Source organism: Schistocerca serialis, chromosome 10 (genome assembly GCF_023864345.2).
Source record: "Schistocerca serialis cubense isolate TAMUIC-IGC-003099 chromosome 10, iqSchSeri2.2, whole genome shotgun sequence".
In the NCBI taxonomy this organism is placed as follows: domain Eukaryota; kingdom Metazoa; phylum Arthropoda; class Insecta; order Orthoptera; family Acrididae; genus Schistocerca; species Schistocerca serialis.
The window spans coordinates 92,009,820-92,028,862 of record NC_064647.1 but is presented as its reverse complement, the minus strand read 5'-3'; the positions used below and the strand labels follow the sequence as shown (position 1 = coordinate 92,028,862).

General features: G+C 41.5%; 1 protein-coding gene across 1 annotated transcript in view; it reads right to left on the bottom strand.

Annotated features, from left to right (window-relative positions):
- Nucleotides 1–256: 256 nt before the first annotated feature.
- The window catches only part of LOC126424566 (salivary glue protein Sgs-3-like), a 65,826-nt gene continuing 47,039 nt past the window's right edge, over nucleotides 257–19,043 (bottom strand). Inside the window, exon 3 of the mRNA XM_050087310.1 lies at nucleotides 257–605. Coding sequence (XP_049943267.1) covers nucleotides 257–605 — 349 coding nt within the window. The remainder of the gene's footprint in view (nucleotides 606–19,043) is intronic.

The following is a 19,043-nucleotide window of genomic DNA, read 5'->3' as shown; positions in this document are numbered from 1 at the left end:
ACCATAGTACAAATGACCTACTAGTGGTTCTATCAAAAATATGTCTTGACATACATCCGTATGTCAAATTAATTTTATACAATATTCAGTATCATTACTTTACGTAGAGAACCTGAATGTTCCATGGTCGTGCACAAATTTTCAGTTTCGACAACATGTTTATTATTATCATTGTATTTCTGAGGAACATTTTATTACCACTGCTTAGTGTGACCAGTCGTAGGAAGGATATATACTCATTGTTGAGTGAACACTTCTAATTTTCCTTCCGTCTCTCTCTCTCTCTCTCTCTTTCTTTTTCCCCATCTTTTATCGGAACTTTGCAGAAGCCGAGCGGCAGTAGGAGCGTGGGCAGAGTCATTTGAATGCGAGCCGCGCAGCGCACCATTACTCTAAGACTGTTAAGGACGGCCTGTGAAGAGCGGCGTTGTCGCGGCCGCTCCGGCCTGGAGCTTCCAGCCTGGAGCCTCCAGCCACTTCCCGTTCGGACGCTCCAATTTCCTGCGCGGAGATCGATGGCGGCGCGATCTCCGGTCGGAGTGGCGGCAGCGCGGGTGTGGGCCGGGGAACCCCCGGGCTCGCCGCTTGCTGCAGTGTCACCAACCCTACCCAGTTAGGCGAGGCGTCACCGCTTACTATGGGTGAGAGCAAGACATCGGAAGACATAAGCACCACCACATTTCTCTGTAGTCGTAGTTTTGTGATCCATACGGTGGCAACCGTTATATCGCAGACAAAGCAACAGCCGCTCGTTTTATTTTCAAATGGTACTTTCGTTTCAAGTTTCAAACCTAATTGGGACTTTTCTGGTTTTGTAACTCAGAATCTACCAAGTTCATTATCGCAACTTACATGAGTTTTTTTGATAGAAATAAGTGACTCACAAGTATAGTACTGTAGGTGTACGTTATTTCATCAAGAGTATCTGTACACCCCTACATGATGCACAATTGACCGCCGGATGTAACGAGAGACAGACGCACCAGCGTAAAGAAGGCAGTGAGTGTTGTGTTGTCAGTAGACAAGCAATAACATCAGACTGGGACCTTCAGGAGGCTTCAGTACAATGGAAAATGATGCTGAAAGCATAAGATACGTGCTTGAAAATGACCCACGGCTGAAACTGGCCGATCACACAAATAAGAAAAATAGTACAGGCTAGTGGGATCATGTTTTCATTCTCAGAGCTCAGTGACTTCTCAGGTGGACTACTTGTTGGCTGTCACCTGGATAACAAATCCACCAGGGTCGCTTCAACCCTTCTAAAGCTGCCCAAGCCGACTGTTGGTGTTGTGACTATGAACTGGAAATGCGAAGATTCAACCTCAGCTTAATCAGGAGCAGGGCGGAGTGATGTACTGACGGACAGTGACCATCGAGTATTGCGAAGGGTGGAATCAGCTCAATGAATCACTCGTGAGTTCCAAAAATGCTACCAGGCATCTAGGTAGCACACTGACTGTGCGTGGGGAATTAAAAAGCGTGAATTATGAGGGCTGTTCGGAAAGTAGGGAACGATAGGACGCGAAATGGAAACCACAGTGAAAATTAAAATCTGTTTTATTTGCAACAGTTAGCTACAACTTCCAGCTACTTATCTCCATAGTCGCCGATCTGACTTAGACGTTTGTCGTAGCGTTGTACCAACCTTCCAATACCCTCATTATAGAAGGCAGCAACCAGTGCTTTCCGCCAGTTCTCCACGCCGGCCTACAGCTCGTCGTCTGTGCCAAAATGTTGTCTTGATAGCCAACGGTTGATGTGAGCAGAGATGAAACTCAGAGAGAGAAAATTACGGGCTGCATTGTGGCTAATCAAACATTTCCAATTGAAAACGATGCAGGAGCATCTTCATCGCCCCTGCAGAATACGGCTGAGAATTCTCTTGAAGAAGAAAACGCACGACAGCTATGTAATGTTGGCTGCATAGCTTCAGGCGAAATTTCTCACCAGGCCATCGTACTTGGCGGGAGACACTATTGTTCTAGGTATCTGGTGTGCTCCCTGTGTGCTCAGAATTAAAAAGAACGACATAACGCGATCGACGGGCATACTAGAGACACTGCCTAACACGCCTGTGCAAAACATAATCGGATTTTCACTGTGGTTTCCATTTCGCGACAGATCGTTCGTTACTTTCGGAATAGCCTTCGTGCAATGATCGAGCAGCTCCTTATAAGATACACAATTCTGTAATCATTGCTAAGCGACACTTGAGATGATGTAAAGAGCGGCACTACTGGATAGTGAATGACTGGAAAAGAATGATGTGGATGGTGATTCAACCTATACCCTGTGGAAATCCGTTGCAAGAGTTCAGGCCTGGTGAGCGTTACCTGTCACCAGTTTGTTTCTGAATGACAGTGACATAAAGCTGCATCTGTGATGAAGTGGTTTGTGGACAATAACGTTCCTGAAACGGGCTGGGCAGTCCAACGTCCCAACCTTAACCCAATGGAACACCTTTGGGATGACTTAGATCGTCGGCTTCGCTCCATACCCCAGCGTCAAACCTCACCACCTTATGTCGTCGCTGCTCTTGAGGAAGAAAGGGCTACCAGAGACATTCAGACGCCTCATTGGCAGTTGTCCTAGCAGAGTTCAAGCCGTCATGAAGGGAAGGGTGGACACATCCATTATCAATGTCCACTAATAGATGTCCCGATACTGTTGATCAAATAGTGTGTGATTAATTGTTATTGGCTACCATGTTTGGTGGCTTAGTTAGTAAATACGGGACTGCTGCTCTGTAGATTTGGGGTCTGTGTCGTTATTTAGAAGCTCCTGTCTTACAGTGAGAGGATTAGTGGAAAGGTTTCCCAAATGTACGACATTACTTTAACAATTTTCAAATTACAGAACTCAGTACATTATGACAGCCGTGACATGGAGGCAGCCCACATTGAGGATGGACAGTTTGTGCCTACCAGGATGAAATTCTCACTCTGCAGTGGAATGTGCGCTGATATGAAACTTCCTGGCAGGTTAAAACTGTGTGCCGGACTGAGACTCGAACTCGGGACAACACTACACTGCAGCACATTGAAATTTCAATCATTCTTATTGACAGATTGCCTTATTGTAGCCAATCCTCGGATTTTTTCACAATGATTTGCGTAGCATCTGGCCAGTGAGTACCCTGGCGGCGTCGTTGTTCGGAAACAGCAACCGAACAGACCTGCGTTATTCTCGCTATAAAATTGCGAACAGTAGAAAATGATCGGTTAATCCAGGGGGTTCTGACTGTTACTTGGAAGGCAGTTAACCGAAGAACGCCAATGGTCTCCGATCGTTCGTCTCTGAACAATCCGCCGACAATTTATTCTGTTTTTCCCTGAAACATATACAGTATCCGGACACCTGGCTGAAAATGACTTACAAGTTCGTGGCACCCTCCATCGGTAATGCTGGAATTCAATATGTTGTTGGCCCATTCTTAGCCTTGATGACTGCCTCCACTCTCGCAGGCATACACTCCATCAGGTGCTTGATGGTTTCTTGGCGAATGGCAGCCCATTCTTCACTCAGTGCTGCACTGAGGAGAGGCATCGATGTCGGTCGGTGAAGTCTAGCATCAACTCGGCGTTTGGAAACATCCCAAAGGTGTTCTATACGATTCAAGCCAGGAATCTGTGCAGTCTAGTCCATTACAGTGATGTTATTGTCGTGAACCACTCCGCCACAGGTCGTGCGTTATGAGCAGGTGCTAGATCGTGTTGAAAGATGCTGTCGCCATCTCCGAATCGCTCTTCAACAGTGAGAAGCAACAATGTACTGAAAACATTAATGTAGGCCTGTGCTGTGATAGCGGCACGCTAAACAAGGGCTGCAAGCCCCCTCCATCAAAAACACGACCACATCATAACACCATAGCCTCCGAATTTTACTGTTGGCACTATGCACGCTGGTAGATGACGTTCACCAGGTATTCGCCATGCCCACACCCTGCCATTGGATCACCACATCGTGTACCGTGATTCGTCACCCCACACAATGTTTTCCACTGTTCAATCGTCCAATGTTTGCGCTCCTTACACCTAAAGAGGCGTCGTTTGGCATTTACCGGCGTGATGTGTGGCTTATGAGCAGCCACTCGACTATGAAATCCAAGTTTTCTCACCTCCCGCCTAATTGTCATAGTACTTGCAGTGGATGCTGATGCTGTTTGGAATTCCTGTGTGATGGTCTGGGTAGATGTCTGCCTATTACACATTACGACGCTCTTCAACAGTCGGCGGGCTCGGTCAGTCAGCAGACGAGGTTGGCGTGTACGCTTTCGTGCTCTACGTGTCCCTTCAAGTTCCTACTTCATTATCACATCGTAAACAGTGGACCTAGGGATGTTTAGGAGTGTGGAAATCTCGCGTACAGGCGTTTGATACAAATTATATCCAGTCACCTGAGTACGTTCGAAGTCGGTGAGTTCCGCGGAGCGGCCTATTCTGCTCTCTCACGATGTCTAATGATTACTGAGGTCGCTGATATGGAGTACCTGGCAATAGGTGGCACCACAATGTTTTTGGGGGTGTCCAGATACTTTTGATCACACAGTGTAGATTGAGTAAATGATAAAGAGACAGGACTGTGGCTTGGATTAATGATGGACTCTTTAAAATATAGACAGCATTTATCCAACAGACATTTACGGGTCACACAACTTGCATTTGCTCTGATTGAGCTTCCAGGAATAAGAGACAAGGTAACAAGAAGTTGACAAATGACTACAGCAGTTTTAGCTTTTTCAGTGATTTTATATTCGCACATATACAGTTTTTGGATGTTTGGTGAATATTGTCTTTCGCTAGATGGTTACCCTTCTTAGAGATGAAATTATTGTCTGTTATTACACATCATCACTTCATCAGTTAAATCAGGAGAAATTAGAAAAGCAAGAAATAACAAGAAAAGCTTGGGATTCCATATCACATTGGTGTTAACGAATTTTTCTTTTTCGGTTATCGCTTCTTTTAACTCCGGAAATGATTTGTTAACCTGAAAAATGCCAAGCTGCACCACGTTATGGAGTTCGAGCTAAACTGGTTATTTCGTGTTAGTACTATTTGGTACTGGGTACTGCCTCTAAAACGTTAAGAAAATGGGATGCACAACTGCCCTCTTTGAAGGTGCTCTCTTTAACAGTTCTTCAAAAATGCTTCTTTATAAATTTGTAATTATTTTCATTTTAAATTTGTATTTTCCATTTTTTCGAAAGTTGCATTTTCTAATATCAAATTTTCTGTCCCATAGCAATCCCACGTTGCTGGCGATATCAAGAGGTGTTTATTTTATCTAATTTGCACCTTGAAACTGGGCACATTGCAGTTCTTTTACTGGCGTTGTCCTTTTAATTCACAAAGTGACGCATTGAATCAAAAGTATCACGGAAACTCTTACGACGACCGATGCTCTGATGGTAAGGGTAGCTTTTATGGATCCATTAAATCCTCTGAAAACTTTTGAAACCTTTTCAACAATTGGCTACGAATTCCACTTCGAATACTACTGCTAGGAAGCGTTACGGTAGTGACTAGAAGGAAAAGACTGCGGAACCTATCGGTTCGTGCTTAACGACCAAGCAGCCTTTACTTTTCATAACTCTTTAGCAGCTCGGAATTGTACGCTATCCCAATGGGACAGCAACAACTTCATTGTAATTCATCTCTAAATGTTTTATCAATTAATTCTGGGCACAGTTTCACCGAGCAGCTGCAGTGTAACTGTTTGAATGTCGCTGCTGGCAGAACTTGAGAACATCATAGTCAGGAAGATTAGTGACTTGGGCCGAAATATATCGAGCAGAACAACGGAGCAAAGGGACGCAGCTACGGGAATAGGTGATAGTATCTGTTGTTTAAATTGAATATTGTGGTTCTATTATTCGGGTTATAAGAAATTATGTTTTAAAAACCTGAATTGCAGAACAATATTCTGTAAAATATAACTTTCATTTGTTTATCATAAGTTTCCAGAAATCGAAACTTGTGATTTTTATTGCTGGGGGGGGGGGGGGGGGGAGGGTGGTTTGTGGTTGAAGAAGAGCGTTCTGGCCATAAAATTTTAGAAACTAAGATCACATATTGCACCTCCCATTCTCAGCCAGTAACTTCTTCAACAGTTCGTGACACAGTTGGCCGTCGGTCTCTCGCTGGAGCAGCTCCCAAATCACCAATTAATTTGAACTTCCGTATCGTGTTATCCAGCAGCAGTGCGGAAAGAGGACCTCTCCGTATTCCTTTAATGCGTCCTTCTCGCGAAGAACATCAGCACTATTGCTCTTGCTTGGATAAAACAGCTTTATTAGCAAAATCTTGCTCACCATGTCCTTGGCTGTCTGCAACTGTACTGCACACTGATGCTTGATTTTCAATCCTAAATCGCCGCACCAGTATCGGCGCCTAACGGCAAGTCATGACACACAACACTACTAACAACGCAAATCACGCAGCGCACAATCTGAACACCATTTTGTGAAGGTGGCTACCCGTACCGTAAATAGTAATGGTATTCCGTCTACACTGGCTCGGCCAGAGGAAGTTTAGTTATAACCAACCTGTATACCATAGAAAATGGCTACGAGCAAATGCTGAGTGCAACATTTTGTAGGGATGTGAAATGGAATGATCATATAGGCTCAGCTGTTGGTAAAGCAAGTGGTAGGCTTCGGTTTATTGGTAGAATACTGGGGAAGTACAATCATCTACAAAGGAGATCGCATACAGATCACTGCTGTGACACATTATAGTTATATTGCCCAGGTCTGTGGGACTCGTTCCGAACAGGACTAACAGGGGATTTAGAAAGTATACAGAGCAGGGCTGTACGAAAGGTCAGAGATTTGTTTGACCCTAGGAGTTACGATGTGCTGAAGAAACTGAACTGGTAGACTTTTCAAGATAAACGTAAACTAACTCGGGAAAGTCTGCTAACAAAGTTTGAAGAACTGGCTTTAAATGATGACGCTAGGAGTATACTACAACCCCTTTCGTACTGCTCACACATTGATCTGAGGAGATCAGATTAACTGCAGCATGCGCAGAGGCATTTAAACAATCACACTTGCTGCGCTCCATAAGTGAATGGAACGGGAAGAAACCCTAATAGTTGCTATAATGGAACGTACTCTCTGCCATACATTTCGTGGTGGTTTGTAGGGTATGGATGAGGTTGTAGGTGTAGAGAATCAGAGAAATTAGAGGACATACGTACGCTTACCGACAATGGTTCTGCTGGCACACGATTCGTAAATGGAACAAGGAAATTAGGAAGTACCCTTTCCCAGACGCCATGAGGTTTCTTATAGAGTGTACATGTACATGCAGATGTAAATGTTACTTACACAAGCCTTGTTTGGGATGGGGGATGGGAAGCAAAAGTTCTCCAGCCACAGGTGTGTTCCATGGAGATACATAGCATAGTGCAACGCCCGAGGACGAGGGACGTGAAAGCGAAGCGGTACATCTGGCGAAGCGAAACGGTGAGCAGCCTAAGCCGATTCTGCTTCCCCTCCCTCCGCCCCCCCCCCCCCCCCCTTCGAAAGTTTTTACAGAGAAGGAAGTGACCGCCATTGTTGTGTGGAGTGCTGCTATTAAGTGCTCTTTACAGCCCTGAAAAATTCTCTTTCCCTCTTTTCTTTGTCGCAGTGTCGTCGACTTGTGCTCGGAGCGGAAGATAAACAACGCAGAATTTGCTTAACCCGTGCAAACTTTTGAGTGTACTCGTAAAAGGCTTGATTTAACTTCTGTCCCAGAAGTCGCGCGTTCTGCCTTCCTTTTGTTCGTTTTATTTTCTTCTGAACTTCATAATAGGCTTTTCCTTCAGGCATAACACTGTAGTCCCTTTTCATAATGCAATAAAGCGACGCACATTTCTACCGACCAAGAAGAGACGGTGTTTTGACACAAGCAGTTCTTAACTGAGGGGAACGAGTTCCGTATGCTCGCCCACCGGTACCCTTCCTCTTTATTCGCAGATTTGTTAGACCACAGCAGGCGCAGAGCGCTATTGTTCTTACTACGTGGCACGAAACCAACGAGAAAAACTTATCTGCTAAAACTTGTGATACTGTCAAGTCGTAGCTTGATGTAACATCAGAACAATGAAAACGACTCACAACTACGTGCCAACGGAAAGTTTACCAGAATGTGTGTGTGTGTGTGTGTGTGTGTGTGTGTGTGTGTGGATTGGATTGTTTAGGAAGATTTTCAGGGGTGCTGTAGGAGGCATCCATAAAACTCAGAACTCTATCAATAAATTTTTGGAGGGGAATACAGGCGACTCGATTTTCTCACGCTCTGTTCTATTAGTTTGTTTCTTAGCCACTGGCACTTCCAGCTGCTCACGTCACATATCAGGTACCTATCATTATTAAAAAACTGCATTATGAGATCCAATAAGTCCAGCATCTTAGCCGTACCTTCGTGTAACATTAAATTTTCATCTGTTTCCTTCTCCAGTTCATCCAGACGACTGTGAAAAAAATATTCTCTTCATCTGCGTCTTGTACAAGCTGAGTCTGCATTCAAAAGGACATTAAAGTTTCATGTATTATCTGCATAGGTTTCCTCTGCATGTCCAAAGAATTTTCTTTCTGTCCAACAGAGAACCAGTGTTTCTGTTCACACTTTTCTAAACCATATTTATTCTCTGTACGTCCATCTTTTCGCAGGTGGTTGTGGGACTTCGTCTGTCCAGTAAAGGATGTCAAATCAAAACACCTTTCAGCCGTCTAAATTTCCAAATTGTTATTTTATTGAACAAGCTGTTTAGGCGATATTTTACGCCATCTTCATGCCACCTGATCTCGTAGGAAGATTCCCACATATGATCCAGTCAAAACATGGACCAGCACTCAATGACTGGTATTCATAGTTTTTTGAGACAATGGTCACTTCAATCGCGAGGGGCCCTGAAGATGTCGTACTAAATCGCCGAAACCTTTTGCTCAATAAAGTAACAATTTGGCAATTTAGACTGCTGAAAGATGTTTTGATTTGACGTTCCAGTCCCTATCTACTTCTGTTTAATTGTAACAGTTTTATTATTGGATGTTGTCGCATTTGTCTGCACAGTGATAACCGGTGTCAAACGTCTGCAGATCCGCTGTTGTTTAAGCCCAGAGTCTGAGTCTTACGTGCTGTGCACAGCTTCCACAAATTAAGCCAATAAAATATTCTATTGGTACATAAGTTCGAAGCGTTTTTGCATGATCTTAATTAACACAACAGATAAACATAACACAGACGTAAGTCGTGAATAATGTATTCCTCTTCATTTTTTACAACAATCTGACAATGCTGGGATAACTGTAGAAATCACGTGGTTTTGAGGCGAAGAAATCGTCCAGCGATGTTCGGAGCGGATTTTCACCCGAAAAGGAAGTTCCTTGAAGGTTGTTCCACAGAGAGCGGAAAAGGTGAAAATGTGAGGACGTAATATAAGGTGAATAAGGTGGGAGTGGAATGACTTCCCAACACAACTCTTGTATACTGTTTCTTGTCAGTCTAGCAGAATGGGGGCGGGCGTTATTGTGGAGTAGCATCTCTTCACGCAGTCTTGGTCGTTGTTCTTGGGCTGCGTCTGCAAGGCGTCTCACTTGTTGGCAATAAATGTCAGCCGTGATGGCGACACCTCGGGGCAGCAATTCCTAGTACACCACACCGTCACTGTTCCACCAGGCGCATCATATTATCTTTTGAGGACGCACGAAGGTCTTATTACGGGGAATTGGTGCTTTGTTTGAGCTCAGCCATTCCTTTCTTTTCCTTATGTTAGCAAAGGCACACTTTCTTGTTACCATTAAAGATACAGAATAGCAATGGTCGGTATTATTCACGAGCCAATTGATGTCAAGCAAGCACAGATGCACATATATGGTAACACACTAATTTTTGTGATTTTGGCTTAGAACGTGCGGTACCCATACATTCGATTTTTGAAACTTCCCCATTGCATGCAAATATCACACGATGTTGGAATAATCACAGTTCATCATATCTGCCAATCCTCGAAACCACTGACTTGGATCATTGTGGATTACTGCGTTTAAACGACCTTCATAAACCCCAGAAACTTTTCTTCCTGAATGTGGAGAGTGACTAGTGGAAAAAGAGTCAGTAATGTCAAGACTGTCCTCCTAAAAACGAGCAAACCGTTTTCTCCCCGTGCTCTGTCCAATAGCATTATCCCCATACACGGCGAAAATGTTTCTGGCCGCCTCCGCTGCTGCCACCCCTCTACTGAATTCAAACAGAAGAATATGTCGGAAATGTTCAGATTTCTCCACTCGGCACTACATTTTCTAGCGTCCATCGCTCCACTCACTATCTCCAGACGACAAAATGACGATATGTAAACTTAGTCAGCAACAGTGAACTACAAATAAAAAATGACGATCGAAAAATAAATCCATAGCAGCCGAAATACGAACATGCAAAACAAAAACTTACGCACTAACCTCATAATATGAAGATTCAAAACAAAGAAATCATACAGTTTTTGATGAATTCAGGGGAAAGGTTAAATGATAACGTGGGAAAAGTGTCTACTAATCTAAATAAGGAGGTAACTGGTAAATTGAATACAAAATTAGAAGAAACTAACAATATTGATAGTAACAAGTAAACCTGCATATTAAATCATAAATTGGGTGAATTAGAAGAGAAATTGAATAGAAGAAGAAAAATTGGAGCTCTTAGAATTCTTTAGAAGTGAAATCGATGATAAAATACACAGCTTTTTGTCAGAAATAGACGAAAAAGATGGCAAAGTGGAAAAGACAATGTGTAGAGTGGTGGGCTCCAAGGTTAAAACAAAAGATAAATACTGGGGAAGATAATACGCCAACTGGAAAAGAAAGTGGATGGAGAAAGTACTGGGAAAGTGAGTAGAGCAATAGGAGTATGGGAGAAAGTTGTAGCTTGGAATAATTTCCAGACTTTCTGCTCTTGTTGCCCTGTAAGAGAAGTTTAACAAATTTTCTTACTCCATTTCTTTAATGATGGCATTCAGTCTTTTTCTCAAATTTATGAAAAGTAAGGCTTTTTCAAATGTGAAAAAGTATTCCAAGGTCATGTACCTTGGAACTAATATTCTATTGCAGTTTAAAAGCGTTACAATTGAGAAAATGTTGCCTATACTATGTGTAATCATTTGTGTGTTACATTATTACTCTACCACATCGTCAGTAAGAAACGCCAAATTAAGTGGAATAATAATAATAATAATAATAATAATAAACCCCGTGGAGGCCCGGGAAAAGAATAGGCCTCCGGTATATTCTGCCAGTCGTAAAAGGCGACGATAAGAACAAACCCTTTTAGTGTGATTAGTTGGTTCAGAACAGAACTAACGAAGCCTCGGACAAGCGCCGTCATGGTCGGGGACAACACTTGAACCCTATGCCCGCCCACAATGGTAACGACACTGCTAGCCAACTGGAAAATGATTTCAATCCAAATAGAGGTATTTTGCAGGATATGCTTCCTGCATCCACCCTAGAAGGAAAAAAAAGACAGAGGATGAGATGGTCAGATGAAGTTAACCGACACCTCATGTTCTGTTATTACCAAGCAACAAATCTAGGAACCAACACAACTGGATACAGATCACAAGTATACACAACATTTATTACCAGATACCCAGAATTAAAATTTTTAACAGAACAACGACTAGCTGATCAGATCCGTGTAATAATCAAAAATAACAGGATACCCCAGTCAGAAAATATCAAACAACAAGTACAACAAATACTGGAACAAAATAATGTGCAATCAGAAGAAGAAGAAAATACATTAATGGACTCAAACATCCCAGAGCAAACAAACAAAGAACAACACGCATCAATTAAACAATCAGAGGAAAACGAAATCTTAAGACAGCCACCAAAACAAGCACAAATAGAACACGAAGTGACACATATGTTAGATATAGAAGAAAAATTTCAGCTGTCACATATAGAATACAAAGACACAAATACAGACATTAGATCATTCTTGCATAGACCGCCAAATAACCCACAAGTCGAAACAACAATAAAAACTATCAACACAGTCATACACAACAAAATAAATGAAAACACAACTATTGAAGAGTTACAACTACTGGTTTATATAGGAGCACTCACTACACTAAATATACACACTAGGCAGAGATCAGAACCAACCAACACCCAGAAGAAACCCACAAAACCAGCATGGCAACACAGGCTACAGATCAGAATAGAAAAACTGAGAAAAGACATCGGACAGCTAACACAATTTATAAGAAATGAAATATCAGACAAAAAACGAAAAAGGTTAGGTAACATCTCACAGCAAGAAGCGATAGAACAATTAGATGAAAAGAAGCAGAAATTACAAGCATTGGCCAAACGACTTAGAAGATACAAAAAAAGTGAAAATAGAAGGAAACAAAACGAAACATTCAACACAAACCAAAAGAAATTTTACCAGACAATGGATAAGACTCACATTAAAATAGACAACCCACCAAACATAACAGACATGGAAGCAGAAACAGACACATACAAGACGATACCACAAGTGCCTGAAGTGATAATTTTGCAACATGAAGTCACCCAAGCAATTAATTCTACGCACAATTGGAAAGCCTCTGGAAAAGATAAAATATCAAATTTCTAGCTAAAGAAGTTCACCTCAACACATTCACATCTAACTAAATTATTTAACAGTTACATTGCAGACCCATACACATTCCCTGATACACTTACACAAGGAATAACTTATCTGAAACCTAAAGATAAAGCAGACACACAAACCCAGCAAAATATCGCCCTATAACATGCCTACCAACAATATACAAAATATTAACTTCAGTCATTACACAGAAATTAATGACACATACAACACAGAACAAAATTATAAATGAAGAACAAAAAAGGTGCTGCAAAGGAGCACGAGGATGTACAGAGCAACTGATAATAGATGCAGAGGTGACATATCCAGCTAAAACTAAACAAAGGTCGCTGTACTATGCATACATTGATTACCAAAAAGCTTTTGATAGTGTACCCCACTCATGGTTACTACAGATAATGGAAATATACAAAGTAGATCCTAAATTAATACAGTTCCTAAACATAGTAATGAAAAATTGGAAAACCACACTTAATATTCAAACAAATTCAAATAATATCACATCATAGCCAATACAGATTAAGCGTGGAATATACCAAGGAGACTCATTAAGTCCTTTCTGGTTCTGCCTTGCTCTGAACCCACTATCCAACATGCTAAATAATACAAATTATGGATATAATATTACTGGAACATACCCACACAAAACCACACTTTTGCTATACATGGATGATCTAAAACTACTGGCAGCATCAAATCAACAACTCAACCAATTACTAAAGATAACAGAAGTATTCAGTAATGACATAAAAATGGCTTTTGGAACAGACAAATGTAAGAAAAATAGCATAGTCAAGGGAAAACACACTAAACAAGAAGATTACATATTGGAGAACCACAGCGACTGCATAGAAGCGATGGAAAAAACAGATGCCTATAAATATCTAGGATACAGACAAAAAATAGGAATAGATAATACAAATATTATAGAAGAACTAAAAGAAAAATATAGACAAAGACTAACAAAAATACTGAAAACAGAATAGTTTACGTGTTTGCGTGAGTTGTTAAATTTTTTTTGTTTAAAGTAATCTGGTGTGTTGCAGATTTGCACCAGAGTACTCTTTCAGATGTTGTTGTGAGCGCTCATGACTACGGCCGTGTTGAAAGGGAGCAGGCAAGTTTCTCAGCACGAAGGATCATATTGTTAATATTGTTCTTTCTGCCTCTAAATAAAATTGTAACTTGATATTTCGAGGGTGCATTTCTACCTATAATTTTAAATCTGTTTTTGAAAAAGCTTTTAGGAATAAAATTCACATTTGTAAAAAGTAATTTCATTTTCCATCAATTACTTCTTGGCAACTACTTCTACGCTCACCTAGTGTGATTAAATGTGTTAATGTTCTTGATGAATCGCTAGTAAATGAAGAAAATTCTTTAAGAAAAGATTTTGATAGTAAATTTATGGTTCAACATGTTTTTTGCTTCAGTAAATATTTCTTAGCATATGACCTCATGTCGCTCATGGCGTAATATCGAGCCCAGTGGTTTGCGTCTGTGGAGCAGTCCATGTTTCATATATCCGTTCACCTGGATGGCTGCCTAACCGCACACGACCATCGACCTGCAGTAAGAAGACGACTCATAGCAACAGGTGACACGTTTTGATTGATCCATGGTCAAGTGTCGATGTTCCCGTGTCCACCGTAATCATAACTGATGACGTTGTTGCGTCAAGATGCGAACACGTAGGGGTCGTCTCGACTCTGAACAATGGGCGCTGAACGGTGTGTTCCGAAACTCCTGTGCCTGTACTCTGCCGTCTAATTTGCCACAGATCGCTGTTATTTATTGTGGCAGCACTCTGCAGTCTCGGCGTATACCGTGCACTCCCCGCCCATTAGACACGGCCAAGTGCTGGGCTCAGTCGTCGACCTCAGTTGTGGAAACAACAGTAAATAAACAATGTCTTTATGGTTAAGTGACAGTATCGTTCAGTGCAGGTGGAGGTATATAAACTAGTACTGTAATCTTCTTGCAAATACCAATTCATTTTCTAAGATCGCTATGTTGACACAATTACTGGATTCCTGCTATCAGTAACACGTATTGCCATCTTCAGGTGCATGAAACCAGGCAGTGGTGCTCAAACCATTCCGTCACATTAGGATTATACAAATGCACAACAAAGTCGTGGCATTGCAGTGACATGTCAGGTGTGCTATCATTATGTATGTACAACTTGGAACCCTTACAGGATCAATTTCTTGTTCGTACGCCTGTCTTTCAGACTGTTTGAAACCCTTTTTCCTCAGGAACGGGTCAACATATAAAGTTTAAATTCATGTCACATATTAAGATCTACGGTCCCTTGGCGGTGTAAGAGAAATGAAACTTCTGTCAGTGCAGTCAAAAGATATGGCCATTTATGTCACATTTCTTGATATTTGCGAACTCACTCATTAAAACCTATATGATACATTCCTTTGGTCTGGAATCATGAAATTTGGCAAGAAGCAAGTTTTCACAGTACAATCAAGAAAAAAAATTCGAAAACTGTAAATTTGGAAACATATCACATGAAAACAAAATTTTTGTCATTTGTTAACGGACTGTGTCTCTCCATCTGTGAAGCCCCATTTTTTTTTCAGAGACAGGGAGATGTTTCAAGTTGAAATTCATGTTAAACACTAAGGTCTATAGTCACTTGGCGGTGTTCTAAATGTAATGTTATAAGTCAATGCAACCGAAAGATAAGATCATTTGACGATTTGATAATCATAATCACTCTCATCACGGTACTTCCCAGTGACCTAGAATCACGAAATTTGCCAGGAAGCAAGGTTTCACAGTACAATTATTCGAGAAAGTCAGAAATTTTTACATTTTAATTAAAAAATTTTTTTGTCATTTGTTCTCGGACCGTCTGTCTGTCCATCTCTTAAGGCCTCTTTTTCTGAGGAGTGGGTCGACGTGTGAAGTTGAAATTTATGTCACATAGTAAGGTTTGTGGTCCCTCAGTGGGACAATAAACGTTAGATTCTATGTCTGTGCTGGTGTAAGCTGTCGCCTGCACACCGGTCGGCAAAGAGGTTACTAGAAGATCGATAATAGGCGCTGAATCAAGTTCACCTTACAGGGGTGAGGCCAAAGACAGACTCACAAGTAATGTGCAGCCAACGCCCTCTAGACCGCCAGTATTTAGATCGCCGCAGCCGACTGGAGAGCCCAGTCAGTCACAGTCCAGTCATTTGTAGTCGCACACAATCGCAGTCACAACCAGAGTCCCAGTCTCAGGCAGCACTTAGCGACCAGAGTAGTGTACATAGCGGGAGTTGTACTTCACCAGCAGCGAGACTAACGTGGACTATTTCGGAAGAGCTTGTACCACAAGAACTTGCTTAAAGATAAGTATCTCCTTGTTCTTATGAATAGACAACCCTGTAACACATGTGTGCCGTTATTTTATAGGATGAGTATGTTGTTGTTGTTGTTGTGGTCTTCAGTCCTGAGACTGGTTTGATGCAGCTCTCCATGCTAGTCTATCCTGTGCAAGCTTCTTCATCTCCCAGTACCTACTGCAACCTACATCCTTCTGAATCTGCTTAGTGTATTCATCTCTTGGTCTCCTCCTATGATTTTTACCCTCCACGCTGCCCTCCAATACTAAATTGGTGATCCCTTGATGCCTCAGAACATGTCCTACCAACCGATCCCTTCTTCTGGTCAAGTTGTGCCACAAACTTCTCTTCTCCCCAATCCTATTCAATACTTCCTCATTAGTTATGTGATCTACCCATCTAATCTTCACCATTCTTCTGTAGCACCACATTTCAAAAGCTTCTATTCTCTTCTTGTCCAAACTATTTACAGTCCATGTTTCACTTCCATACATGGCTACACTCCATACGAATACTTTCAGAAATAACTTCCTGACACTTAAATCTATACTCGATGTTAACAAATTTCTCTTCTTCAGAAACGCTTTCCTTGCCATTGCCAGTCTACATTTTATATCCTCTCTACTTCGTCCATCATCAGTTATTTTGCTCCCCAAATAGCAAAACTCCTTTACCACTTTAAGTGTCTCATTTCCTAATCTAATACCCTCAGCAACATCCCGACTTAACTCGACTACATTCCATTATCCTCGTTTTGCTTTTGTTGATGTTCATCTTATATCCTCCCTTCAAGACACCATCCATTCCGTTCAACTGCTCTTCCAAGTCCTTTGCTGTCTCTGACAGAATTACAATGTCATCGGCGAACCTCAAAGTTTTTGTTTCTTCTCCATGGATTTTAATACCTACTCAAAATTTTTCTTTTGTTTCGTTTACTGCTTGCTCAATATAGAGATTGAATAACATCGGGGAGAGGCTACAACCCTGTCTTACTCCCTTCCCAACCAGTGCTTCCCTTTCATGTCCCTCAACTCTTATAACTGCCATCTGGTTTCTGTACAAGTTGTAAATAGCCTTTCGCTCCCTGTATTTTACCCCTGCCACCTTTAGAATTTGAAAGAGAGTATTCCAGTCAACATTGTCAAAAGCTTTCTCTAAGTCTACAAATGCTAGAAACGTAGGTTGGCCTTTCCTTAATCTTTCTTCTAAGATAAGTCGTAAGGTCAGTATTGCCTCACGTGTTCCAGTATTTCTACGGAATCCAAACTGATCTTCCCCGAGGTCGGCTTCTACTAGTTTTTCCATTCGTCTGTAAAGAATTCGTGTTAGTACTTTGCAGCTGTGGCTTATTAAACTGATTGTTCGGTAATTTTCACATCTGTCAACACCTGCTTTCTTTGGGATTGGAATTATTATATTCTTCTTGAAGTCTGAGGGTATTTCGCCTGTTTCATACATCTTGTTCACCAGATGGTAGAGTTTTGTCAGGACTGGCTCTCCCAAGGACGTCAGTAGATCCAATGGAATGTTGTCTACTCCGGGGGCCTTGTTTCGACTCAGGTCCTTCAGAGCTCTGTCAAACTCTTCACGCAGTATCGTATCTCCCATTTCATCTTCATCTACATCCTCTTCCATTTCCATAATATTGTCCTCAAATGCATCGCCCTTGTATAGACCCTCTATATACTCCTTCCACCTTTCTGCTTTCCCTTCTTTGCTTAGAACTGGGTTTCCATCTGAGCTCTTGATGTTCATACATGTGTTTCTCTTATCTCCAAAGGTCTCTTTAATTTTCCTGAAGGCAGTATATATCTTACCCCTAGTGAGATAAGCCTCTACATCATTACATTTGTCCTCTAGCCATCCCTGCTTAGCCATTTTGCACTTCCTGTCGATCTCAGTTTTGAGACGTTTGTATTTCTTTTTGCCTGCTTCATTTACTGCGTTTTTATATTTTCTCCTTTCATCAATTAAATTCAATATTTCTTCTGTTACCCAAGGATTTTTACTAACCCTCTTCTTTTTACCTACTTGATCGTCTGCTGCCTTCACTACTTCATCCCTCAGAGCTACCCATTCTTCTTCTACTGTATTTCTTTCCCCCCATTCCTTTCAATTGTTCCCTTATGCTCTCCCTGAAACTCTGTACAACCTCTGGTTCTTTCAGTTTATCCAGGTCCCATCCCCTTAAATTCCCACCTTCTTGCAGTTTCTTCAGTTTTAATCTACAGGGCATAACCATTAGATTGTGGTCAGAGTCCACATCTGCCCCTGGAAATGTCTTAGAATTTAAAACCTGGTTCCTAAATCTCTGTCTTACCATTATATAATCTATCTGATACCTTTTAGTACCTCCAGGGTTCTTCCATGTATACAACCTTCTATCATGATTCTTAAACCAAGTGTTAGCTATGATTAAGTTGTGCTCTGTGCAAAATTCTATCAGGCAGCTTCCTCTTTCATTTCTTAGCCCCAATCCATGTTCACCTACTACGTTTCCTTCTCTCCCTTTTCCTACACTCGAATTCCAGTCACCCATGACTATTAAATTTACATCTCCCTTCACTATCTGAATAATTTCTTTTATTTCATCATACATTTCTTCAATTTCTTCGTCATCTGCAGAGCTAGTTGGCATATAAACTTGTACTACTGTAGTAGGTGTGGGCTTCGTATCTATCTTGGCCACAATAATGCGTTCACTATGCTGATTGTAGTAGCTTACCCGCATTCCTATTTTCCTATTCATTATTAAACCTACTCCTGCATTACCCCAATTTGACTTTGTGTTTATAACCCTGTAGTCACCTGACCAGAAGTCTTGTTCCTCCTGCCACCGAACTTCACTAATTCCCACTATATCTAACTTTAATCTATCCATTTCCCTTTTTAAATTTTCTAACCTACCTGCCCGATTAAGGGATCTGACATTCCACGCTCCGATCCGTAGAACGCCAGTTTTCTTTCTCCTGATAACGACATCCTCTTGAGTAGTCCCCGCCCGGAGATCCGAATGGGGGACTATTTTACCTCCGGAATATTTTAC